This window comes from Carcharhinus amblyrhynchos, chromosome 14 (genome assembly GCF_965287045.1).
Source record: "Carcharhinus amblyrhynchos chromosome 14, sCarAmb.v2.hapA, whole genome shotgun sequence".
NCBI lineage: Eukaryota > Metazoa > Chordata > Chondrichthyes > Carcharhiniformes > Carcharhinidae > Carcharhinus > Carcharhinus amblyrhynchos.
Genome location: NC_137337.1, coordinates 79,386,521 through 79,414,232, shown reverse-complemented (window position 1 = coordinate 79,414,232; position 27,712 = coordinate 79,386,521). Strand labels below are relative to the sequence as shown.

Below are 27,712 nucleotides of genomic sequence, written 5' to 3'. Positions count from 1 at the left end.
AAAGATTAATTTTCGGTGTGTTCCCAGGACACTGACGGCCCTGGGGTGAGGAACGCGCTGAAGGAGTTAAGGAAAAGGTGCACTGGATGACTGGACCCTGCACTGGGGTCAGGCCCCTTTGGTGGTAGGCGAGCTTCCTTTTCAAATACCGCCCTAAATATCCCTGATTCATGGAGAGAATTAGACATCTTAGCACTCAGGACATTGAGGCGATCGTTCGCTTGCTCTGTTCTGGTAGTCGTGGCTAATTCGCCATTATTTATGTAGAAAAATCATCCTTGTGGGTGAGAAAATCTCACTCAGCGAAGCTGCAATAGGCGAGCGGGGTAAGCTGGAGCTCGGTACCATTCAGCCGGGGTAGATTGCTGGGATGTGTTGATATTCCAGTCATGTTACACAACAAGTCATCTCACTTCAAAGCCCTAATGACAACAACAACCGTTAGATGTTGAGGGCGAATGGGGTGTTGGGGAGACTGCTGAACGCCTTCACCTCTCGCTTATTACATCTTCTCCACATTGCTCTGCGTCTCTGCAGCTCAATGCTCCAATCTGGCAGCGTTTGTAACAGTGCAGAGCCACAGCAGCTAGGGCTACACACGGAAATCAAATTACAACCCGCGTCAAAGACCGGCATCTTTATTATTCCACAAGTACATCTGTGACAGCAGATACTTGTACAGCTTTTTGCCAAACTTGGGCGGAAAAACACCGGAAAGTGACCGATATTTTGCAGAATGCAGGATGCCGCTGACAGCAACGCATAGCAATGAGAGCGGCTTGCAAAAACACACGGGAAACAGGGGGTTAATGCATTGAATTATTCTGGAAGACGCTCAGTTGAAATATTTCATCCAAATATGATTGAATTTTGTTGGTATTTCTTACGTAAATCAGAAAGTGAACGCCTCAGCGTGTTTATGAATTCGGTGTTTAACTATGCAAAGTATATTTAGCAGCTTTATTTATAAATCATCTACTTAAAACATCTTTCTTTCCAAACATCGCTTTGTTAAAAATTAAAACTGTTTATGGAGCTCCCAATAAAACATTCCCAGAGCAAATCTATGGCTTTAACAATCGCTGTTTTCTTTCTGTAAAATAACTGCAATATCTCAGCTTCTTGAAGCAACGTTAGAGGATGTGGGACACAGTGAACCCGCTGCAGGACAGGTTCCCAATCAGGAATATAACAAAGGTGGACATTCTTCTCATTTTCTAATGTGTTACTTGTTGCTGCGAATGGGCAAATGCAGCTGGACAGAGAGTGGGCCGAAAGGGAGCAGCTTCTGACTGTGAGAGACTGAACTGTCTGCAGCTCACAGACAGACACAGAGCTGGGAACAGGCCACTGGCCAGGGCCGGCCACTCGGGCACAGGCAGTCCTGGGGCCAGACTAGCCCCCAGCTGGAGTAGAGGGAGGGAGGCTGCTGGAGTGAACCTCACTCCACTCACTCACTCACTCCGGGGACACTCTCCCCTCTGCTGCCCTGCCTCCCCCTCCATTGGCGGATGTCCCTCACCAGGCCACAGCTGATTGGAGGCTGGCAGGAGGAGGGGCGGGGCCCTGGGGGGCCAGGGGTGTTTGTATTGGCTGAGGGGCTGTCAATCGGAGGGGGGGGGCGGGTTTGGGCTGTGTGTGTGGGGGGAGGGGCTGAGTGACCCCTGGCCCCCCTCCCCCCCAAAAAATCTGCCCCTTTCCCCCCCCTCCTCCTCCCCTCCCTCCCTCAGACTGACAATGAGAGCAGCGGCGGAGCGGGAGTAGGAGCGGGAGTTCCGGCGCTGCCTCTGTGTCTGTCACCATCCCTCTCTCCCTCCTCCCCTCTCCCTCCTCCCCTTTCTTCATCCATCCCCCTCTCCACACACACACACACACACAGTCAGTGACACATTGCAGCCTCCCCCCCCTCTCCTCTCCCCTCCCCTCCTCTCTCTCTCTCTCTCTCTCTGAATCCTATCAGCGCATCTTCGCAGCTCTGAAACATCCTCATTCTCCTCATCTCCATCTTCATCATGATGGCGGCAGCAGCGATCCAACAGAACGGGACCCACGGCGGGCTCCCCATTGAGCTGGACCCCCCCGACTCCAGGAAGCGGCCGCTGGAAGCTCCCCCTGAAGCGGGCAACACCAAGAGGAGCAACACTGGCGGTGGGTATCAGCTGCAGCCCAGATAACTAACCCCTAGAAACATGGCGCCTGGCTGTGTCTGCAAGATTGCTCATGTTACTGATGCTCTGAGCACTAACTGCTCTTGTCTGTAATGTTTGGGATGACTGGCCAGCTTGGGAGTGAGCGGGGTTACAGTTTGGACACTGCTGACTTGGAGCAGTTAAATCCCAGGGAGAGAGGGGCTGTGTCTCTGCTGGGCTTTTGTAGTGAGCAGGAGGCTTGTACATGTGTTAACTCAGCCAAGCTGCTCCTTACTGGGGAGAGGGGGAAATGTTCTGATCGGTACCAGCTTTAACCTGCTTGTGCCTCGGCTGCGGATGTTGTCCTTTCCCTCTCTCTCTCTCTCTCTCCCCCTCTCCTTCTCCCTCTCTCTTTCCTCCCTCACTCTCCTCCCTCTCTCTTTCCCCTCTCCCTCTCTCTCTCCTTCTCCCTCTCTCCCTTCTACCTTGCTGAGATGTAGTCACTGACAGCCGCTGCTTTGTTACCTGCCTGTGGTCAGGATGCGAGCTGACACTGCCTTGGGCCACCCTTTTAATTAATGAGCTTGTGTGTGTGTGTGTGGGGGGGGGGGGGTGATCAGTGTTGGAGTTGGGATTTGTCCCACTCAGTGCTGTTCTGTGACAAGTCAGTGTGGAGATCAGAGGTAGAACGGCAAGTTGAGCGGGGGTGGGGGGTGAGACTGCCCCCCCGTTGTACAGAAAGGGCTGCCTGATCCATTCGCGTGTAATCGCTAATTATATTGGGATTGTGTCTGTCGGAGTAAATAAACAGGGGGAAGCGCTGGTCAGCGCTGCCAGGGAGCTGTTTTCGGTTAAGCTGCGTTTATTTATTGACACAGTGCGGTATGTGGAGATATTTGACTGCGCTCCACGCAAACTGCGCGGTTTTTATAGGTCAATTACAAATTCACCATCGCCATGGAAACCACGGCTGTCATCATCTTCTGATACATTATTCAAAATCCTTCTAAACATGGGTACGCAGAGGCATCCTTTCTCCCTCTGCATGGCAAAATGACATTTATTTTTTTTCCGGCGTTTGGCGTACAGTTACCCTTTCTTTTTTATATAATGGCCAATAATTTATCCAAATTTGACAACGTACCGCATAGAGTAAAAATAGATCTTTGTTTTTTTTGCCTAGGAAGCCAAAACCTCGCTCTACAAAAATGATCAAGTGGAGAGATTTAGGATTATGTTCCCGAATCTATTTTTTTTTGTACAAGTGATTTGAGGGGGGGGGGGGGAATGGAGGATGGATGAAGGGGGGAGGGGGGGAATGTAGATTTTATCTGTCTGCCTTGTGTCCGTGCCTGCAATAATCTATTCGTTCTCCTCTTGCAGAAGACGGCCAATATTTTTTAAAAGTCCTTATACCTAGCTATGCTGCCGGATCTATTATCGGGAAAGGAGGACAGACCATTGTCCAGCTGCAGAAAGAGACCGGCGCTACCATCAAACTGTCCAAATCCAAAGATTTCTACCCAGGTAGGTACAAGGCGGGCACTGAGGGAGATTCCCCTCAAACCATCAGACGGTGCTGCAAATGCATTTACAGAGGACATTTTGAGGGTGTTGTTCCGGAATAGTGCAGCCTGTATTTAATTGTATCGCCTCCATTCTCAGTTTCCTAGTATTTTCCGGTCGCGCTGTGAACAGTATTTTCGGTGTCGGTCTCTTCCCCCCCCCCCCCTTCCTCATTTGCTAATGAACCGCGGAACTGATTAGTTGGGATTTTGTGGATATCTCCCCCTCTCCGAAATACAGAAGATTAAAAGGGAAAGGAGGGAGATTTAAAAAAAAATCTGTGCTTTTGTAGATTGGCATAAATATATGGATATATAATCCACAGAAATAGCAATGCTGTGAGGTTCTTATCAGATGTGATAGGATTTGATTGCGTTGGCTATGTGTGTGTGCGTGTGTGTTTGAGGAAACAACTTTTGCCCTGGACTGGAATTGCTGATTTGTTCTGCTGGAAATGATGGTGAATGAGGTGGCCAGGGATTGCTGGTTCTGAGGTTTGGCAGGAGCCGGGATTGCCAGCACTCTGTAATTCTGTCATCCACTCAGCTTTGCGATGTAACTGTGGTGGAACCGGGTTAAATTAAAAATCAGTGGCATGATGACGGAGAGAGAGAGAGAGTAAAAAGGTTATTGCTTCTGAGTGAGTAAGCTGCTTTACAGAGCCGGTCTGTGTCCAATGAGATGAGTGGATTCCCTGACCTGGCAGGGAATATTTCGCAGCAATATTAACGGGGTTAACATTTGGACTACACCTGTTTTGTAGTGATTGTGGGATGAACCCTTTCTTATGTTTTATTTCTGCTTGCGTTGTGTGAGGGATGCGAAAGGACAGACTGAAGTCAATTCCAGCTTCGCCCAATCCAAACAGAACCACTTTGACAGCTGGAGGCTGAGCCACAGTCTGGGATTTTGGGGATTTTGCCACACGGAAAGCCGTCAAGTTTATGCGAATTTGATGCGTGAATTGCAACGTGAAAATAACGCAGCGCCCTTGACTAGTGAGAACCGTTCCATACCTGCCATCACTTGGACCAAATCAATGCACCCTTGTGATTACCCGGAATGTTTGCATATGACTGAGCTTTCTCCTGGCATCCCGCTTCAGGCTGGATATCTGTGGTTTCCTCCCAGCCTGGAGGAAGCACACATGCTGTGTACCCAGGCAGGGAGACACAGTGTACCGGCCACAAGCAGCCTGCACAACACGTGCAGTATTGTTTGTACCAGCCTGAATCCCAGTTTATTCCCCGTTGAATAATGCAGCCAGCAGCTCTGTGTGTGTGTGTGTGTGTGTGTGTGCTTTGGACCCAGGTACCTGCTTCGCGATTCAGGACACAGATACAGAAGCAATGGTTTTAATATTTGCTTTACATTATTATTTCCTGGTAAATACCTCCCAGTGCTGGGAAAGGTGACGTTCTGCCTTGATCACAGATTTTATATAAATAGAGAAATTCACTGTTCCACCTCTTGCTTCATTTTGTAGTATACTGCCACTTAAATCTTTCTTTCTCTGGTATTGGTTAGACTTTCATTGCGATAGAAATAAGCGGGTCTGAGCGTTTCCATTGCGGGATTTTGAAATAGTAGAATGTTTGATTGGTTTTGCGATACTGTTAAACAAGTTGGTAATTCTTCATATAATTGGTGTATGAAGGATTCCAGCGCCTCTTGCTTTCTGGTGCATCTTGTTAGTGACCTTCCTCCCCATGTTGGCTATTACAAAATGCAAATATCCTGTGTGGAAAAACCAAACCACAGAATATTTCGGACAGTCTGTGAGAGTTAATATTGGATGTAGACATGCTGCAGTTATTACTGTGCTTCACTTGATACAATACAATGGCCATGCAGATGTTTTGGTTATCTGTGACCTCATCATTCAAATAGATATATATTTTTGACACATTTCACCTTGCACATATATTTCCATAGTTAAACTTAAAATATTATCTTCTGTTGATGAATGTGCATAATACAAGAGAGTTTGGGCTTGTATCACAAGATGTAACAAAGCGACTGAAATTTTCTAATTTCGTAATTGTCACAGCGGGAGGAATGACATCATGCCAAGGTTTGTGAGTACCAGCTCCAGTTTTAGTATTGTCACAGAACTTGATCTTCCCATTTGTTGCAATTAGCTAATTTTTTTTAAAGGCAAAAATTAAAGATTGTGGATAACAATCCTGGTGGGAACGCTCCCTGTTCCACCGAATTAGTGGTTCCAGGATGTAAAGGTGCACATCCATGCTTGCCTTTACTGAGCTGCTTAATATAAGTACTTAAGTGGATAGTGTCAGCACCAAGATCCCATTCAGAACTTGTAAAGAGATTTTCAATGGGAATAATTTATCTCATGGCTATTGATTTGATACGTACATCTGTTGGTTAATATTAGTGGTGATATTTAATAAATGACCAAGGCAACAACTCATGCCTAACCAATGATGCCCACATGCCATGAAAGAATTAAAAGCATTACCTGGTCATTATCACATTGCTGTTTGTGGGAGTTTGCTGTGTGTATATTGACTGTCGTGTCCCTACATTACAACAGTGACTACACTTCAAAAGTACTTAACTGGCAAACAATGCACTTTGAGACATTTGGTAGTCTTGAAAAGTGCAACATAAATGCACGTTTTTCTTTTTAATAAATATTAATTAATTCCCCATTTACATTAATACTGTTTTTAAAACATGTGTTTACATATTTAAATATGAAGATGTTAGACATAGTGTGTTGGAGAGGAGAGCGATACGATACACATTTCAGTTTATGACTGCAGGTTGACAGATATTCGTCAGTTTCCAGGTCATCCTTAAACATACAGATATTGCCCCTAACCAGAGCACATCCTCTGATGCATTTTTAAAAATATATAGAATTAAAGAATCTGTGAAATATAAACATAACCTGAAGAATTTTTCAATAACCTTAACCAACCGATTCAAGAACAGCTTCTTCCCTGCTGCCATCAGACTTTTCAATGAACCTACCTCACATTAAGTTGATCTTTCTCTACACCCTAGCTATGACTGTAACACTACATTCTGCACTCTCTCCTTTCCTTCTCTATGTACGGTATACTTTGTCTGTATAGCGTGCAAGAAACAATACTTTTGACTGTATGCTAATACATGTGACAATAAATCAAATCAATAATTTTTATTTTAATATAATTTGGTCAAGATAACTTGTTTGATTTGCTGCAACAATAAAGTTTTATTTTAAAAGTAAAATCCAGAATTTGACAACATAATTGTTGGATACACACACTTGAATTTTTTTTAGTTTATTTATTAGTGTCACAAGTAGGCTTACATTAACACTGCAATGAAATTACTGTGTAAATTCTGAGCCTGTGTAATTTATTTACAACAAAGTACAGAATGCTTTGATCCCATTCTATCTTCTGTTTGGAAATGCAGCCTAAAGGTCTAGTTTTGATTTGAAATTAGCATGTGGAACAGTGGGTAAGATTGCTTTGCAATCTGTAGCATTAAATGATCTAACTGAGCAAAGTACAGACTGAAAGAAAGGGAATTGTATTGGAAGGTAACTTACTGCATCTGTGTGTTATTCAGGCATCCAGATTCTCCGCAAAATATTAGCTTTAAATCTTTGAATCATCCTGTCAAATTATCACTTATTAGAAATGTGTAGCTGATGGTTTTAAATATTATTTTTCAGACAACCATATAATCCTTTGTATATTTCAGAAATATTCCATTTTGAATTTGAAAATTATGGATTACTTTTAACTAAAGTTGCTGCTCTCTGGTAATTTCCTTGAGTTCTGAAGCAGAAAATTACAATCATGCTATGTTTGTGCATAACCAAATCCTTTATTAACGTATCTCCTTTCTGTTTATGCAAATGACATGCTATGTGCAATGCTGAACTCTGAGGATTGCAGCAAGATTGATTTCATTTTTCCAAATAATTTGCTGAAACTGCAGTGAATTAATTAATGCCCTTTACATTTTAAATTCTTTGGATTCATCTTTCTAATCAAACAGCATAGTCAAATTACAAGTACAGTGTTGCAGAAAATGAGCATTTTAAAAGATGCAAAGAATGGATGCTTAAAAAGCTGCTGAAGGCCCAGATATCAATGCTCTTTGCATTGGGGAAAGGGTGGTGTTTCCCCAACAGCTCTGTATTACGACCGGAACAGAACATAGAGCATGTAAAGATGTTCCAAACATCCTATTGAAATTTGGCCAGTGGGATTTGAAAAGGTGGTTAAAGAAAAACAAAAACAGTTACTGAGATTTCTGATGTGTACAAATCTCATCTTATTGAGGCTATTCATGTTACTGCCAACCAACTTGATAATTAGCTAAAAGGGTTGCCAACTTTTCTAAATCACAAAAGGTTCTTGCTGGTGCAGCCTATTTAAGTGTTAAACTATAGTCCAAATCAGCATCGGGAAGGGACCTCTTGCCATGTCGTAACTTGCCAGCTGCTCACACTGAGGATTCTTACAGGGCAGCTGCTGGTCATGTGACTGGTGTAGATGGATTTAAGTTGTTACTTTTTTTATGAACAAAGGATTTTTGTATGTGAGAAATAAAGGACAAAGCTTTAGTGCAATGAGTTGGAGTATAGAAGGGGCAAAAACACTGAAAATTATGATGTGGTGGCTGTGGAGGCATTTACAAACACTAATAATTAGTCAAATGTTACTGGAAGCATATCTTCCAAGGCTTGTGGTAATTTTCAGAATCAAACTAGAGCAAATGAATATGACAAGATAAAGTTCTGAGTAATGTGTGATTTATAGTTTATTTCTTATAGTATGCATGAAAAAAGGAATTTCTGATAACTTGAGTTAAGTATCTTGCTGTGATTTGGTATTGGAATAAATTACCACTTACAACAATTTTACTAAGGATTTTATGTTGACTGTTCTCTTTGCTATTCAAGGTGTAAACTATGAATTGAGTAAATGAAGTACTTTTGAAGTAACATCAGTGTATTCCATTCCATTTCTTTCAACATTCTACTTTTGTAGTATCACAAACACTACCGCAGAATAAACTGACTAGAACTTGACTATTTAGATATTAAAATTATTGTAACTGATATTATCACCCTGATATTTATTGGGATTTCTAAACTGGGGAGAGAAGTTCTGGTTGGAAAATCTAAAAGAGACACACTGGAAGCCAGGACGGATTTGCCTCCCTATTGGATGAGGGCACTTCAGAGGAAGATATAGCCCAGGAGTAGATAAGTTTCTATTACATAGGGGAGAGATCGTGAATGAGGTTATGTACAGCATCGTCTGGAGAAGTGATAGATATTGGGGCAAGAGATTGTAAAGGGGGGGTAAATGATCTTGGTTAGGGACAGTCTGAGTACAGGAGGGGGAGAGGCCATTTGCAGCAAGAAACAGGCTTGCTTGAGAATATGTGTCGCTGTTTGCGAGTGTGATTTTTTAAAAAAAATTTGAATTTTGGTTCATTGAAAAGTATTCCTCAGCATCATAGAGAAAGAGTTTTACTGCACATCCTGTCTGTGCCAGTCGTCGAGCACCTATTTATTCTAATCCCATCTTCCAGCGCTTGATCTGTAACCTTGTATACTACAGTGTTTCAAATGCTGATCTAATGTGCTTGTTAAATGTTGTGGGGGTTCCTGTCTCTACCTCCTCTTTCAGGCAGCGAGTTCCAGATTCCCATCACCCTCTGGGTGAAAAGGTTTTTCTCAAATTCCCTCTAAATCTCCTGTCCCTTTCCTTAAATCTATGCCCCCTGGTTATTGACCCCACGAAGAGGAAAAGCTTTTTCCTGTACCCTGTCTATGTCCCTAATAAGTTTGCACACCGGTTGAAGTTGAGGTGGGCGGGTTCATCCTTATGTGTTTTTTGTTTTATTAGCTTGAGTTTTATGTTATCACAGTGTGTAGATACAATTTTATTTTAACTTGAATCTATAAGTGACCTCAGCAGCAGCTCATTGTGAGAAATTACACGATTTAAACCATATCACTGGAAGTAGCTTCATCACATTCAGTCCGCTATGCAATTGTTTTTGCCTAGTTCGCCATGTTTGCGTGCGTGTTAAATAAATTGCATTTATTGCTTCTCTATTTCCTGCTGCCTTGTATTGTGAATTTCTGTAAATCAAAGTCCTCTCTTGTTTCTTTTCAGCAATGCCTCAGAGTAAGTGCTAACTTCTAAAGCCTTAACTAATAACATTTTAAAAATTGCATTTTAAAATGGAAGTTGACTTGGGCTAAATGTTTTTATGAAAATGGGATATTTTTCTAGTCCGTCTTGTTTCCCTTTTCCTCTATTCTCCCTGCCCCCACCGCGACCAAAAACATAGAAAGGATCCTTTGATTATTCAGTTATCGGACTTTGCAAACGTTCCTTAAAAAACCGATGAACTAATGCCATAGGAACAAAGGTTAGAATTGTCAGTTGATGAGTAAAGTGAATGAATATCCAATAATCTGCCTAACTTTCCAATAACTTGGAACTTTTACCAGAACTATTAATTAGGAAAAAAACAGTGTCCTGATAGTGAACCTGCCTAAATTTTAATTATGTGGTTATATAAGCACATAATCTGACTCAGGGGCTAATAGGCTAATGAATAAGGGTGAGATAAATTTGAGCGGTCAGTTGGCACAATCTGAAGTGTTACATCTTATACTTCAAAGACTGAGATGAGAATACCATTATGTGCATTTGAATTTCAAACTAAAAACTGGCACTTTTAAAAGGGTGGTACGTCAAAGCAAAATCAATACTACTGCACAAAGCCCACTTTTAATGTGTCTTGTTGAATCTGTATCTCAAGCTTGTATGAGTGAGTTAAGGAGAAATTGAACACTGCCTTTGAAACATAAAGGGCCAGCTGACGAACTTGGGCTTCCGTTTTGAAGGAGTGAAAACAGCTGTTGTAAACTTTCATTTTTAAGGTAGCCACTGAGGAAGCCATTAACTAGCAGTATCACAGAATCATTGAACCCCTACTGTGCAGGAGGTGACCATTCAGTCCATTGAGTCAGCACCAATTCTCTGACAGAGCACCTTGCCCTATCCCTGTACCCCACATATTTACCCCTCTAATCCCTCTAACCTACACATCATTGGACACTAAGTGACAATTTAGAATGGCTAATCCAGATAAACTGAACATCTTTGGAGTGTGGGAGGAAACTGGATTACTGGGAGAAAGTTCAAACTCCAAACAGGCAGCCACCTGAGATTGTAATTGAACCCAGGTCATTGGTGCTGTGGGACAGCAGTGCTAACCATTGTGCCACCGTGCCATCCACAGTAATGTGTTATATTATAGACTTTATTTATAATAGTTTCAAGAGAAATATAAATTTAGCCACATAAACCAGCAGTAGGTGCACACGTTAATGAGTTCCCTAAAAGTGTTTTTAAAATTATTGATCTCTATGCAATAGTGTAGAATACTACACATTTTGATTTTTGTCATTGTTTTCTGTATATATACATATATATAATAAAATACTGAGTGTGTTTTGAGGCTTATAATGTCAAACTATTGATCTAAATGTTACTGCCCATAAGGTGTACTGGGTACTGTAGACACTGGTCCCTTAAGAAGTTTAAGCGATGACTGTTTGCCATTAAATATTGGAAATTACTGCCTCTGAAAAATTGTGCTCATGTCCAGAATGCTATACATTAAAAAGCTTATTCTATAATGCCAACACATGGCTCTCATCTTGTTCAACCGCTGATGTAAGTCACTGATAATTCTAACTTGCTGACATCAATTAACATGCAGTTGTAGAAAACATCTTCTTTCATGGGATGGCCCTTAAAGCATTTCTATTCAGTACTTGAAAGTGTTTGTGTGTGTACACATTCACAGTAAATTAATGGATTACAAATTTTAATTAACAAATTTGTGTAATTGGCATAATCCTAATTGAGTAATTATTGGGAAATAATTGGTTATAATTTGTGTTACAAGACAGGAAGGGAACTGATGGCCTTGTCTGGCACTGCAAACTGTGAGGGCAAATTTGCGGTTTATATATTGAGCTCAAGAAAAGGAGAGTTTGTGATTAAAGGGCAGAAGTAGGTATACACTGTGGTTACGATGGATGCTAACATTCTAGCAGAGATTATATTTCAATCTGAATCCTTGGATGAGATTCTGTAGCTACCTTTAGTTTTGCTTAGAGAAGTTGTGAACATAAATTCAAACTAGTGTTTAGATCATTAAGCACTGAGATCAGTAGGTGCATATTAAAAGCCATTACGATTTAAGAGAATACATGTAATTAGATGCATGATTCTTAATAATGTATAATTTTATAGTTTTGGTCTGCAATTGTTACAAAGGAGTTATTCACTCCATGTTTTACATAGCACAGTGGATACAACTATCATCACAACTCCAAGATTATGTTGTAGCCTTGAAATGGTTCCAGTTTGTGTTTTCAGATAATTGTAACACTGTGATCTTTATTTGGTGTGAGGATGACTTAAGCTTTGGCTCTGAGTTTGAGTAGTCATTGTCAGATAGCAGTGAACTCCAGCTCTGATAACTGGTGGTCACATTTAAAGGCTAATTGTTGGTTATAGTTCCTGAAAGCTCATTGAGGAATAATTTACACTGGGAAAAATGTGTACGTTATACATTTAAAAAGTTTACTTTTATTCTCCACAGAATTTTTATTTTAATTTAATAAAATTATCAAGTTGGTGTAACATTGCAACGACATGCCACTTCTGTAAGATGAACCATTTTGTATTTGAGCACCCATGTCGGAATCAAGTGTTCCCCGGTCATGTCTAACTCTACAAGATGCAAGCTCTCTCTAGACATTCTGACCCTCAGAAGAATATCATGCACTTTCCCTATTTACCAAGACAACCACTGAGAGGGTTGATAATTTGTGCTGAAACGCCCGCTAGTCTCAGTTAGTTAAAAAGGAGACTTTCCCCCTGCGAGGCTGAGATGGGTTTGACCCCCAGGTCTCTGAGGTGAACGGCGAGTATTAAATCCAACACACTGTGCTCAGCCCTATTTCTCACTTTCTCCCCTCTCTCAGTAATTGGAAACTTTTAAAAAAAAATACCAGGCAACCATGGAACTGTAGCTGTAAATTGTTGGGAATGATACCCAGTCTTCTATTCTGCTGGGGGTAGAAATGTGGGAACCTCGTTCTTTGTTGTCATTGACCACAATGTTTAGCTGCAGCTGCTTACACTGGAGACAAGCCAGGATACACGCTTAACTGTTGTAGGTCTGTCAAGCCACATCTTTTAGAAATAGAAATTGCTTTCGGGGTCTGAGCATGAGATTGTCATCTCATTTCCATCTTTGGATGCGATTCTGATATAAAGTGGAACAGCATCTGCAGAGATCTGACGGACAAGCCCCTCAGTGGGACTTGTCATTGCTGACTGCAGCAGGTGCAGGGTTCTTCAATGCTTTCAAAGGATTGAGAATTTTGTTTTAAAATTCATCGGGAGACTAGAGGGAATGTAGCCCTGTGAGCAGTGTGCTGGATGTCAGTTGTCCAGTGCTAGAATGCTGCAGGTAATTGGGCAGAACTGGTGGGAAATGTGGCAATGTGCTTCTCACGTTGCACTGCAGCTGCTGGTGAGCTTAATTAATCTGACCCTGAGTAGCTATGGTGTCATGGTAAAGCACACACACACACAAATACACATGGAATGGCTAGACTACATGTTCTCTCTTCACACTGGAGTTGTGACTGTGAGAAAAGAATAAAAATCACTGTAAAAGCACTTTGTGCAGAGTTCTGTTGCAAAGATTAATGCTTGCACTATTTGTGACTTATCAGATTTCTGATGGGATAAAGTTATTTAGCTGGTGAAAAATAAAAGCAAACAGCTGAGCTGAGAATGGACACCAGCTGGTGTTTTAAGGGTGGAATATTCATTTTGATATTGAAATGTAATTAACATGATATTTCACAATTCCTATTTGTATGCAAGGTATCAATTCCTTTAACTATTTACCACGAGTTATTATTTACTGGATATTGACAGAACTGGCCATTGGAATGGTTCCCTTGTCTTATTCGGAGTGTTTTCAGGGTGTATTTTATATTTTGTTTTGGTGTTGGCTTGCTGCCAGGAAACTAGCCAAATTAAGTATGGATTTCCATTTGACTTTGGACAAAAGGCTGTTCCAAGTTCAAAAAGCATCTTAGTTCAAAAAAAGACCATTTCTTCCGGGTTAGAGTTTGCTGATTTGACCATGTGATATTGCCTCTGATGACACAGCCTCAGGACTTATTCCAAAGATTGCAGGCGGACGAGAAAGCAGGCAACCCCTTGGAAGCAAAATGTATTTTTACTCCAGGCACTCCAGGCTGTGCTTGTCTTAGTGGATGCTATTGTATTTAACTCTCCCCATAAATGCGATATGACCTAGCACTGTCGACTTAGAGATTTGTACCTAGGTGACCGACTAAACTATTTAGTTAAGCGAACAGTAATACAGTAAATGAGGATTTCAAAATGTTATTGTCACTTAATAAGATATAAAAGCAGAGTCTGCTGCGCCATTCGATCGTGGCTGATATGCTCCTCATCCCCATTTTCCTGCCTTCTCCCCATAACCCTTCAACCCATTATCAATTAAAAATCTGTCTAACTCCTTAAATTTACTCACTGTCCCAGCATCCGTCGCATTTAACCATTTTAACTTTGGTATTTAATATAGTAACTAATACCACCACCTGCAACTTCATCAACTTCTTTCTCTTGTTATTGGCATCCCATTGTAAACATGAATTTTGTCTCTTCGTTGGCACATTTCGATATTGTCCTCCTTGCGGAGGACGGAAGTACTTTGCCACGTGATGGTCCACATTTTCCTCCCCACTTTTTAATGACCAGTGTTAAAATCTGGTACAGCCAATCATTAAATTGGTGCAATGACCTTCACTCAAGGACCATCTGCTGTTTTACACCAGCTCAAACCAAGTGTCCTCCTTTCTCAGTGACACTGATTATTTTTATATTAACAGGTATGTTTTTGGATTAGTTAATTGTTTCAAATGTGATCTTATCAGGGTAAGACTGGGAGGCAAACTATGTAATGAGGTAATTATAAAATGGAATGGAACTACAAAAGAAGCAGTTGTATCATTTTAAGGCTGTGTTTAATCAGTAAATAATTAAAATTGGAACGCTAACACACTTGTCATAATGCCAAATGCTATGGGCATTAAGCAGGTGCCACGCTTGACCTGATGTTACAGACGCTCCTCAACAAAGCTGTGCTTAATGTACGTAACTGTTGGAAATATGCAAGGTAAATGTGACTTTGGTCTAAACGTTATCGGCTGACGTTGATGCACTTAGCTTTTTTTTCCTTTTTAAAAACTGCGCAATTATTCTGAACAATATGTCATTTCAGTAAAGTCTATCGTACAAAACTTCATTTTTAAGTGGCTAATCCTAACCTTCACATCTTTGGACTGTGGGAGGAAATCGGAGCACCCAGAAGAAACCCATGCAGACACGGGGAGAATGTGCAGTTCCACACAAATAGTGGAATTGAACCTGGGTCCCTGGTGGTATGAGGCAGTGATGCTTACCACTGTGCCAACATGTCGGTCCAGTGATACCTATGTTCCTGCATTAAGAAAGGAGTATTCAGGTGCTGGTAAAGATCCTGGTTGGAATATTATGGCTGTTCACACCGGAGGGATTTTCCCATCCTGCTGCATTGAACGGAAATTTGGCTAGGTGCCAAATTCTCTGACCCCACTGCAATGGAAACATGGCACGACCGGCTGGTAGGATCACACCCCCATGTCTTTTTGCTGGTGAGTGTTAAAAATCATAGAATTCCTACAGTACAGAAGGAGGCTATTCAATCCATTGAGTTTTACCCAGGCCCTCTCTCCCACCCTATCCCATAAGCCCACACATTTTGCTACAGTTAATGCCCCTAACCTACACATCCTGCTGCACTAAGGGTTAATTTAACGTGGCCAATCAACATAACTTGCACACTTCTTGGAATTGGGAGGAGACCCACGCATACGTGGCGAGAACATTCAAATTCCACACAGACAGTCACCCAAGGCAGGAGTTGAAGCCAGGCCCCTGGCGCTGTGAGGCAGCAGTGTTAACCACCATGTCACCGTGCCGCCCCTGTCTTTCGCAACTAAACAGAGGCTGTGTCTGTTCTGCGGATTTTGAAGACAATATGACTCTATTGGGTTTGTACTCGTTGGAGTTTAGAAGGATGAGGGGGGATCTTATTGAAACTTGCAGGATACTGCGAGGCCTGGGCAGTGTGGACGTGCAGAGAATGTTTTCACTAGTAGGAAAAACTTGAACCAGAGAGGGCACAACTTCAGGCTAAAGGGATGATCCTTTGAAACAAATGAGGAGGAATTTCTTCAGCCAGAGAGTGGTGAATCTGTGGAACTCTTTGCCGCAGAAGAACATGGAGGCCAGGTCATTGAGTGTCTTTAAGACAGAGATAGATAGGTTCTTGATTAATAAGGGGTCAGGGGTTATGGGGAGAAGGCAGGAGAATGGGGATGAGAAAAGTATCAGCCATTACTGAATGGCAGAGCAGACTCGATGGGCCGAGTGGCCTAATTCTGCTCCTCTGGCTTCTGGTTTATTTGAATAAAGAGAATGGAGTTCTCCCTGTGTCCTGGTCAACATCTTTTTGTCAAACAGCAACATGAAAAATTTGCTTTGTTTGACATTTTGACAAGAGGATCTGATATATATTCTCCTAAACTTGCTAATTCCTTTTGCTATTTTTTCTTTTAATTGAAATCTGGATTTAATTGAAATATTATCGTCAGGATTTAGGTATTTTCCATTTTAAAGGCATTTAATTTATTTTTTGTTCTCCTTTGTGCAGACAATAGTTTCTGCCTCTCCTGTATTTAATAATAATGGAATTCCTCAAGGTTTGTTTTTAGGAATTAGGAATGGGGTAAGGAAGTGTGTTTTGCCCCTTGAGCTTGTCCTTGTACTGAGTGAGGTTATAGCTGTTTTATATCCTAACTCCAGCATTGGCTGTAAATCCCTTCATACCCATGGCTAGTAAAACGCTATTGATCTCAGCTTTAAAACCATTAATTGAACTTGAATCATCTTCTTTTTGTCAGAGAGGGTTCCCCCACATTTCAATGTTTTTGTGGGAAAGACTGCTTCTGAATTCTGTCCTAAAGGATCTAACTCTGAATTTAGGGTTACGTTCCCATCATCCCCTACTGGGTGAAAAACACTTTCTCACTTTCTACTCTACTAGTTCTTCCAAAATTCTCAAGCCAATCGCCCATTAATATTCCAGGGAATAGAAGCCTAGATTTTTATCAATCCTCTTTATCATCTAATCCCTGAGCTCTGAGAATCTGGGCTGTTGGCCTTCCAAGGTTATTATTTCCTTCCTAAGATGCTGTGGCCAGAGTTGCATAAATTACTTGATGTGGTTTAGCCAGGGTTCTGGAGCTACAGGGAAACTTCCTCCCCTTCATATTCTAGTCTTTTATTACAAAAGGAATACATTCCATTTTCTTTTTAGAATTTACTAGACGGCAGGGACTTGACCCCTGTACCCGGAGAGTCAGTGGGGAAGGTACTTCTCAGCCACTCGGACAGACACACTGCCAGCTTATACTCAAGGGTGCAGGTTGGAGTTGGAAGGAAGTTATTGGTTATCTGGGGATAATCCTGTGGGGAAAGGGTGGTCTGGAGTTATCCACCCTCTGTCAGAAAGAGGCTTCCAGTGGATTACTCCCGAGGCTTAACTTTTTCTATTTCTCACTGTGGGATATTAGCACCCACCAGCCTGTGTACTGACGCCAGGCAGGATAAGGCCTTTAAGTGGACATCTAAGGGTCCTAATAAAGACAAAGGCAAGTTTCCTGTCCTAGGCTCTGCCTGCCCCATGGAAAAAATTGCCTGTGGATCAGGGCAGGATCTTGCAGGAAATCCCAACCATGCAGTTTCACAGCACCACCCCCTCCTCAAAACCCATCCAGGGGTCGTTACATTCCGGCCTCTAGTCCATCCGTTCTGATCATTTCTGTGTTGAAATGTACCTGTTACAATTTTGCACTCTCACTGACTCTATCTCTTTATAATGTTATGCTCAGTTCTACACGACAACCCCAATCGTTGTCAGCGACAGGTTTGACTATTTGACTCTCTGTTGCAGTATCTAAGTCATTAACAGATGCAGCTCAGATCCTTGTGGGATACATTCTCTCCAAGTTGAGTGAATTTCGGTAATTTGGACTCTGTAATTCTGCCTAACCAGGTGAATAATTTTACAGTTAGTCCTGTGGCTTTAATTTTAGCTAACAGTTTCTTATTTAGAACTTTACTGAATGCCTCCAGAAGTCTAAATACACGACAATCATGGACATTCTCCTGTCTGCTAGTTCCTGAAAGGATTCAGTGAGGTTTGTTAGACGTGATCTACCAGCTATACATCCATGTTCGCTCTTTGCAATCAGCTCAAATTTCTTTAAGTTCTCAGTCACTCATTCTTTAATTGTAGATTTCAACCACTCCTTGACACAGATGTTAGCCTAACAGATCTATAATTTCCTGGATTTTTCTCTCTCACTGTTCTTAAATTTACAGTTTACCAATCGAAAAGGACAATTCAGAATCAAGAGAGTTTTGAGACATTATGGATAAAGCGTTTGCAATTTTCTACCTCCTTCCCTTAAAAACCCAAAGAGTGAAAACTACCGAGCCCTTGAGTTAGTTTGCAGCGCGATTGTTTTTTTTCTAATTATTTTTGTGTTAACTTTAATCTGTTTCACTCATGGTTTGTTAATTTTTCAGGAATGTCAGTTACATTGTTCTCTTCCTGTAAAGTAAAAAGTAAAGTTTATTTATTAATCACAAGTAGACTTACGTTAATACTGCAATGAAGTTACCGTGAAAATCCCCTATTTGCCACAGTCCGGCACCTGTTCAGGGACACTGAGGGAGAATTTAGCATGGCCAATGCACCCTAAACTGTGCATCTTTTGGACTGTGGGAGGAAGCCGGAGCACCCGGAAGAAACCCATGCAGACACGGGAAGAACGTGCAAACTCCACACAGAAAGTGACCTGAGGCCAGAGTTGAACCTGGGTCCCTGGCGCTGCGAGGCAGCAGTGCTAACCACTGTGCCACTCTGACCATGAAGACCAGAGCAAAGAAATAATTCGACGAGTTTGCCATTTCCTTATTTTCATTTGCAATATGACCTGTATCCCTTTTAAAGGGACGCATGTTCTCTTTGTCAATCCTGACCTCGGTCCTGTGCGCCATCCACGTATAAAATCCACAGGCAGCTCAATGGGTGAATTCAATCCTCCCCACGTTTGGAGATTGGGAAAAGCCTTGAATTGGGTGGCTGGATAGGAACACAGCTGTCCTTCCTGCCTCCGCTCTGCCTCATCTAGCCTGAGATAAACAACTGCAAGAGGTTACAAGAATATCTGCTGGATCAGCCAGCAGGGAACATTGCCATTGCTCTGGGATTACAGTAATATCCTTAAAGCACTTCACCTTTCACAGCCACCAGCTCCTGTGAGTATCAGCTGTCTGCTTTCCTGAGCCCTGGGAAGCCTAGCTCAATCTCCATTATGGGTGAGTGAAAAGGCCAGCATTTATTGCCAATCCCTTCCTGTCCTTGAGCTGAGTGGCTTCTGACTCTCACTCGCTTGGTGCATTGACGTTTGTCTGTTTCCATAGCTAGTTACTGCTTGGATAGGTCTCTAGACTGTCGCCAGGGGCTTATAATTTGAGGAGCATCGCTCCACATTAAGCATGGCTGACCAGGAGTCGCTCCCGCACTTATTGCCAGCCATTGGTGTATTTGGAAAGATTTTGCAGGTGAATATCCAACCTGTTTGGCCGTGTTACAGACGCACCTTCCTAGGCCACCAAGTCCTGGGGTGGGACTCGAACCCAGAGCTTCTGGCTCAGAGGCAGGAACACTAACCCACTGCGCTACATGACCTCCTAACTGAGTGGCTTACTGAGCCACTTCAGACAGAGTCAAATGTAGTCCAGACTGGGTAAGGATGGCAGATTTCCTTCCTTAAAGGGCTTTAGTGAACCAGATGGGTTAATATAACACTGGCAGTTTCATTGTCACCGTTACTGAGCAAACATTATATTGAAGATTTTAATTAATTGAATTTAAGTTCCACCATTTGCCATGGTGGGATTTGAACCCAGGTCCCCAGTGTATTATCCAGGGCCTTTGCATTACCAGCCCAGTGATCATACCACTACACCACCACCTTTATAATGAAACCAACCCACTGATAAAAAAACACTGAATGCTTGGGATATATTTTGTGATTGGAACCCCTGCTACTGTCCTGTCCATTGTGGGGACGTCAACTTTAAGGGCGTTCAGATGGTCAGTGGATAGGCATATGGATAACATTGGAATAGTTTAGGTTAGAGGGTCATTAGATTGGTTCCACTGGTCGGTGCAACATCGAGGGCCGAAGGGCCTGTACTGCGCTGTAATATTCTGTGTTCTATGTTCTAATGTTGATGGGGTAGTGGGGTAATTTTAACTCGTGTATCTTGTGAAAAATAATCCTGTGTTCCAGCAAGTAACTGGAAAAACTCAAATTTTCTGAACATATTTCTGATCAAACTTCTAGCGTCCTTTCTATGAAATACAACAGTTAATTCCTGTTTTCATGTTTGAGTGAAAGCCAACAAGTGTGGTTAGTTACTGAGCTTAAGAAGAGCCATAATTATCTGAATCAATGTCGTTGTGGTTTACTAAGATTTAAAGTTGAAAGCTGTTAGTATTTCTGTGTGTGAAAACGACCAGAAAATGTGGTTGTGGACAGTGTGGCATTTCTCGTGGTGGATGTGGCTAACGGAGAGAGGGAGGATGGTGCCATTATCTGCTGGAAAGCTGCCATTTTACTTAGTGAGGGGATACGTGGCATGCGTTGTAAAGCTTTCTTTTAAAAACAATTACATACTTGAAGCTCCTGGTTCATTTTGAACTATCTTGCAATACAGGATTTCAGATGCCTTGTTTTTCTTCTTTTCTGAATTAGAATAGTATATTCAGGAAGAGGACAGCTATAGCGATAAGCAATGTACAGTGAATGAAGAAGAATGTACTGGGATGCAGCTTTCTTTATCAGCGTACAGAAGATGGATTGCACATTTTGTTCTTTCGTATCTTGGCCTTGGAAATGACTGCAGCATTGTTTAAAAGTGGCACACGGGACCCGAGTCTGGGATTCATTCCCAGTGTCCCCAATTTTCACTGGCGGGGGATAAGGGTATAGTTAACAAACTCTCAGCTTGCAATATTCATAGATCCGGACTAACTTCTCCATGACTTTGCTTCACGGCACCTCAATGAAATCATGAACCATGGTCTGGATTCAGGAACCTTTAGCAAGTTAAGTTCAAAATGTCTTGCACGTGCCCCTTCCATTTGAGCTTGCAACCACGCCCCCCCCCCCCTCCATGGCTCCTTATACTCTCAATGCCAACTCATGCCCATTCGCCCGGTATTTAACCAATGAGCCATACTATGGCGATGGCAAGTGTAACACTGCTGAGACAAAAGAAAACACCTCTCACAGATCATCTTTTAACCAAAACCCCCGTCCCTACAACCGGATGAAACTATTAATCAGACAGACTACTAAAATACTAACAATCAAGGCTTCAAATAATTTGCAGTTCTTACCCTTGTCCAAATAAACATTGAGACATTTACAAAATATATCTCAGAAAGAACAGCTTATTATAACCACTTGAAGGTGTCAGTCAAGCAAAGCCAACAATTTGCTGGAGCTGTTAAAACAGGAGTGCACGCTGAGCTAATGATTTTATTGGTCTGGACTCTCAGCTTTTTATTCTCTTTAGTCTTTTCTGGGACGTGGGCATCATTGGCTGGGACAGCATTTGTTGCCCATCCCTAATTACCCTGGAAATGAGTGGCTTTCTGGGCCATTTCAGGATGCAGTCAAGAGTCAATAACAATGCTGTGTGTCATATGTTATCACACACGGACTGCATATGTCCTTCGTTAAAGGTCATCAGTGAACCTGATGATTTTGTTTCAATCATCACTGAGGCTAGTTCTACATTCCAGATTTATTAATCAAATTTAAATTCCACCAACTGCCATGGTAGGATTTAAATCCATGTCACAGAATCATATAGCAACGAAGAGGCTATTTGGCCCATTGAGTCAGCACCAACATGTTAGAAACACCTGACCTCCCACCTAATCCCATTTATCAGCTCTTGGCCCAAAGTTCTGAATGCGATGATGTGCCAAGTGCTCATCCAGGTACCTTTTAAAGGATGTGAGGCATCCCACCTCTACCATCTTCCCAGGCATCACATTCCAGACCATAACACCTTTAAACCTTCTGTCCCTCACCGCTAACCTATGTTCCCTCATGACTGAGACATCAACTAAGCGAAACAGCTGCTCCCTATTCACTCAGTCCATGTCTGTCAAAATCTTGTACACCTCGATCAGGTCGCCCCTCATTCTTCTTTGCTCCAGAGAAAATAACCCAAGCTTATCCAACCTCTCTTTATAACTTGAATGGCCCATCCCAGGCAGCATCCTGGTGAATCTCCTCTGAAATCCAAAAACTCTGCTCAAACTTGCCGATTAACTATTTGAATCTGAAGAGCAGGTTAACCTGAAACATAATGAATTTTTACATAAAAATGCAAGTTTAACAACCTCTAATTGTAACTGTGCTGTCTCAAACTGTGGAATTGGTTTATGTCTCTGTATTGAGGAAAAAAAATCTGTATTTTGTTTTGCCTCAGTAAGGGATGAAAATACTCCTGGTGCAGTTGTATTTGTGGCCATTTACGCATCAGAATTACAAAACCCCAGCAGGCTGTCGCTATTTAACGTATGCAGTATTTTCACTGGTGATTTTTTTTTAAAGGGCACCGAGCTTTTGCAAAAGAGGTGTAGCTGAAAAAAATGGAGAATTTTTATCATCATGAAAAGGTTGTAAATGTAGCTCAATCCATCACTCTCCAGCGCAATCACATCCTTCCCATAATGTGGTGACCCCAGAGAATTAGCCTGGGCCTTTGGATCACTGGTCCAATGACATTCCCCCTGTGCCCCCATCTCCACCAGCACGGTGTTAGTGATTAATATTGTGTTTAGAACATTACTATTTATCAATGCAAGGTATGAGAAAGGAAAAGAAATCTCGATTGCTGTACTCCAGAAGATACCCTGAGGTGTCGAGACTAATCACGCACAGAGTAATTATATAGATTGTTTGACTTATGATTGAGTTATATCATAAATATATGCAAATATCCAAAAGATTCGGTAAAATGTTTAACAATACAATAGTCAACACATTTTTATTTTGGATGTTGAGACTTCAATTTTAAGGTATGTTTTTAGGATTATGCTTTTGTTCTTTTCCCAAATTAATGGTGTTTTTGTGAGGTGCACATTTAAGGCCGAGTTTAAGGCGTATTTCTGGAGGAGATTAGGGGCAGGATTATTTGTGTCTGCTCAACTGCTTGACTTGACAGTATTTGATAAGAGATTGGTTAAAATGGAAGGGCTTTCCACGTGCCGATACCCACATCCTCTGTAACGTTGAGTTAAAATCCACTCAGATGTATTGGTCACCTATTTGATTTATGGAAATTATTGGGTGACATTTATGGAATTCTCCACACATGGAAAGAAAGCAAGGGGAGTACCCTCAAATGAGGTTCTATTGGGGCAGAATAATAAAATGCTGAGACCCCATCGGGTAAAGTAAAAATTCTCAGTTTTTTTCACCAGAAACCTCTACAGCTCTTTCCCAAATGGTTGGTGCCCTTTTTAAAAAAAAATCATCAGTGAAAATATTGCATATGTTAAAATACTGACAGCCTGCTGGGGTTTTGTAATTCTGATGTGAAAATAGTTGTGTAGATTTAAGGGTGAGATATATTGGTCACACAGCGTCAAGGTTGGCCTTCTTTAAGACGTGGTTGAAATGATGTGATTGTTTTTAGATTTATGGTTACATTGTAAATCCGAAAACTCTGCTCAAACTTGCCGATAAACTCTTTGAATTTGAAGAGCAGGTTAACCTATAACATAATTAATTTTTACGTAAAAACGCAAGTTTAACAACCTCTAATTGTAACTGTGCTGTCTCAGACTGTGGATTTGGTTTATGTCTCTGTGTCGAAAAAAAAAATCTGTATTTTGTTTTGCCTCAGTAAGGGATGAAAATACTCCTGGTGCAGTTGTATTTGTGGCCATTTACGCATCAGAATTACAAAACCCCAGCAGGCTGTCGCTATTTAACGTATGCAGTATTTTCACTGGTGATCTTTTTTTAAAGGGCACCGAGCTTTTGCAAAAGAGGTGTAGTTGAAAAAAATGGAGAATTTTTATCATGATGAAAAGGTTGTGAATATAGCTCAATCCATCACTTAAACCAGCCTCCCATCCACTGCCTCTGTCTACACTTACCACTACCTCAGAAAAGCAGCCAACATAATTAAGTACTGGACATTCTTTCCACCTTCTTCTGTCAGGAAAAAGATACAAAAGTCTGAGATCATGTAGCAACTGACTCAAGAACAGCTTCTTCCCTGCTGCCATCAGACTTTTGAATGGACCTCCCTCGCACTAAGTTGATCTTTCTCTACACCCTAGCTATGACTGTGACACTCCATTCTGCACCCTCTTCTTTCCTTCCCTGTGTAGGGTATGCTTTGTCTGTATAGCGTGCAAGAAACAGTACTTTTCACTGTGTACTAGTACATGTCACAATAATAAATCAAATCATACAGCAATGCATTTTGAAGGGATCTAGTGAATATGTGTCCCTGTCATCCTTCCCCTACTTCATGCACCTTTCATTTGGGTTATTGTTCATAGTCTGAAAGAATAAGGGCAGTCAGCAGAGATACTGAAATAAAAATAGCTCTATATTTAATAAGAAAATCACTGCTGCATGGTGGTGAACATTTCCACAGAGAGTGAAGTGATTTATTTGCAATACCATAAGACCAAAAGATATAGGAGCAGAATTAGGCCACTCAGCCCATCAAATTTGTTCTGCCATTCAATCATGGCTGACATTTTTCTCATCCCCATTCTTCTGCCTTTTCCATATAACCCCTGATTCCCTTATCAATCTAGAACCTGTCTATCTCTGACTTAAAGACACTCAATGACCTGGCCTTCTGCTGCAATGAGTTCTACAAATTCACCACTCTCTGGCCTCCATACTTTCAAATTAAACCCATGGATTATCCAATTTTGGATAACAGGGGAGAGTGGAGGCAGGTGTTGGGACAGATGTATGCTGGGAGGAAGGACAGACCATCTGAATGAAGGTCAGGTGGCTATGGCAATGAACGGGTTCAATGGGCAAGATTCTCTGGTCTCCCTTCAGTGTTTTTCTTGGCAGTGGGAGATGGCGTGCCGTTTGCTGGTGGCGGGATTCTCTGCCCCTGCCACTGTCAATGGGAATCCCCATTGAAACCACCACATGCCACCTGGAAACCCATGGCAAGCAGTGTGCTGCTGGTAGGACCAGAGAATTCTGCCGTGTAAGCGACCGGAGATTTCCAGCCTTATGTGGATAAGAATGCGGGCCTTTGTATAGGTCCGTGTTAGCACACATTGTAAATCTGGTGGAATTTAATTTTTAGTTAAGTTATTAAAGTTTAGCATAACCCCAACTAGTTGTTGGACCATCAAATCCATCAATTTGAAAAGTTTAATTCTCAGTGTAGGAGCACACTGATAGTTGTTAACAGGTAGATTGATTTGCTCCAGAGGTTTTGGAAAAATGTACAGTTAAAAGTGAGCCTGGTGTTGCTTTTTTCATCAAACAAACAGAGGTTATCAGAATATCAGCCTGAGTTTTACATTTGGGGCACAGATATGAGTAAATGTGAGACCCATTCTCACCCTGGACTGCGTTGGTAACGTGACATTATTGGCTGGCCAGTTACTGGCAACGCAGTATGAAAGGTGCTGTGTGATAGGCTGGGTGCTGCCAGGGAGGGTGCTGAGGTGTGGGCTGGCGCTGCCTCAGGGAGACAGCATTGTAGAACTGTCTCAGGGAGCTGCTGATATGGAAACTAAATATCAGCGGAACAACTATGCCCCACATGCGTAAGCAACATGATCAGACACAGACCTCAGTCCCCAGATACATTGGTTAATTTTATATAAGCCCTGATTTTCACCCCATTCTTGACTAAGACTGCAGCTAAAATGTAAAGGCCGCCGGTCTGATCAGCTCATCCGTGCCAGCTGTAAAGAGAGGCGGATAACATGGAATCGCAGTCAGTTGCTGTTAGATTGAAATAGGCTCATTGATTGTTGGCGGGCATGTTTCTGATTAACGGTGCGATGATGTCAGGACACGGTCCCAGCACCTTCTCACGTCATTTTACACGCTTTTGGGGTCAGGTGCACGGCTGCCTGAGCAATTGGGTTGGGACGGTGGCACAGTGGTTAGTGCTGCTGCCTCACAGCACCAATCACCCAGGTTCGATTCCTGGCTTGGGTCACTGTTTGTGCAGAGTCTGCACATTCTCCCCGTGTCTGCATGGGTTTCCTCGGGTGTTCCGGTTTCCTCCCACAGCCCGAAAGACATGCTTGTTCATTGCATTGACCATGCTAAATTCTCCCTCGGTGTACTTGAACAGGCGCCGGAGTGTGGCGACTAGGGGATTTTCACAGTAACTTCACTGCAGTGTTAATGTAAGCCCACTTGTTTCACTAATCAGTAAACTAAAACGGCTTAACATTCCTGCCATTGTCTTCTGTCATTGGTCATTGATTTGATTTTGTAACTTTCCAAGCTGCTATTTAAGACGATAACTTACAGGAAGATGAAGCTAACCTCCCTTTCTGTTTGGGTGGGGAGGGGGTGCGGGTGGGGGGAGCGAGCTTGTCTCTATTTAACATTTGGCTCCTTCGGAAATAAAGCAACACCGAGAATGATGCGGATCACTTATGTCTAAATGTTTCCCTTTCTCTACCGTGTGTGCACACTCTCTTGCCCTTTCTCCCTTTCTTCTCCCTCTCTTTTCCTCCTCCTTCGTATCCCACCTCCCCTACTGCCCCCCCGACTTCTCCTTTCCATTCTGACTAAGATTTGGAAGGATATAGATGGAGGGATATTGTTCCAGAATGTTACGTTTGGCCTACAGCTGGAATTATGTGAACTGCCTGCTGCTATATTGGTCTTCAAAGAAACATTATTTTGCGCTGCATTTTGGATGTGCTGATGTGACTGTGTTAACAGAAGAATAGTATGAAGATTGAGCAAAATGGGGAACTGAAAGCACTTCCAAGAGTGAGCTCTCTTCTCAGTCAACAGAAATTGACCTGAGTCACTAAAAAGAGAGGATTTTGATTTATTTTAGTGCCTTATAATGATTTCAGCGTGTCTGAAAGAGCTTCACAAGCGTTTAAATACTTCTGAAGTGCAGTCACTGAGGTACAAACAAACACAGCAAGCTTCTTCAAACAGCTGGAAAATATTATGAAGAGGAACTCCAGTCTTTTCAGTTTGTTTATTAAGGAAATCTATTTCTCTTTGCTCATATCGTTACATAAGAACAGTAACTTGAATTTAAAATCCTGTTCGAACTGCGTAAAAAGTTGGGCCTTTGCTTTTTCTGTCTGTTTCAGTTGCCAATATAAAAATGACCATTTCTCCCATTGCAATGTAGACATCATCGCATGTGGAAATACTTACTTAAGCACCTATGTTTCTTCTCAAGACCAGACTTCAAATAATTTTTAAAATTCATAAAAGATACGTACCGGTGCAATATTATGAAAGGACTCTCCTGTATCCAGCATTCTAAATGAACCAATCATGTTTGAGCTAGGATTTCACAGAATCAGATAACTTTTAAAGGAGAGGAGGCCATTTGGCCCATTGTGACTGTGTTAGCTCTTTGAATGAGCAATTTACTTGGTGCCATTTACTCACTTTCTCTCCTTGTGCCTTGCACAGTGTCCCTGTT

At 42.0% G+C, this 27,712-nt stretch overlaps 1 protein-coding gene across 2 annotated transcripts in view; it reads left to right on the top strand.

Annotated features, from left to right (window-relative positions):
• Positions 1-1,739: 1,739 nt before the first annotated feature.
• LOC145352806 (RNA-binding protein Nova-1) overlaps positions 1,740-27,712 on the top strand; it is a 241,579-nt gene continuing 215,606 nt past the window's right edge. For both annotated transcript variants that reach the window (XM_080203171.1, XM_080203170.1), the window contains exons 1-2: positions 1,740-2,148; positions 3,513-3,656. In XM_080203171.1, coding sequence (XP_080059297.1) covers positions 2,013-2,148; positions 3,513-3,656 — 280 coding nt within the window. In that variant the 5' untranslated portion in view covers positions 1,740-2,012. The remainder of the gene's footprint in view (positions 2,149-3,512; positions 3,657-27,712) is intronic.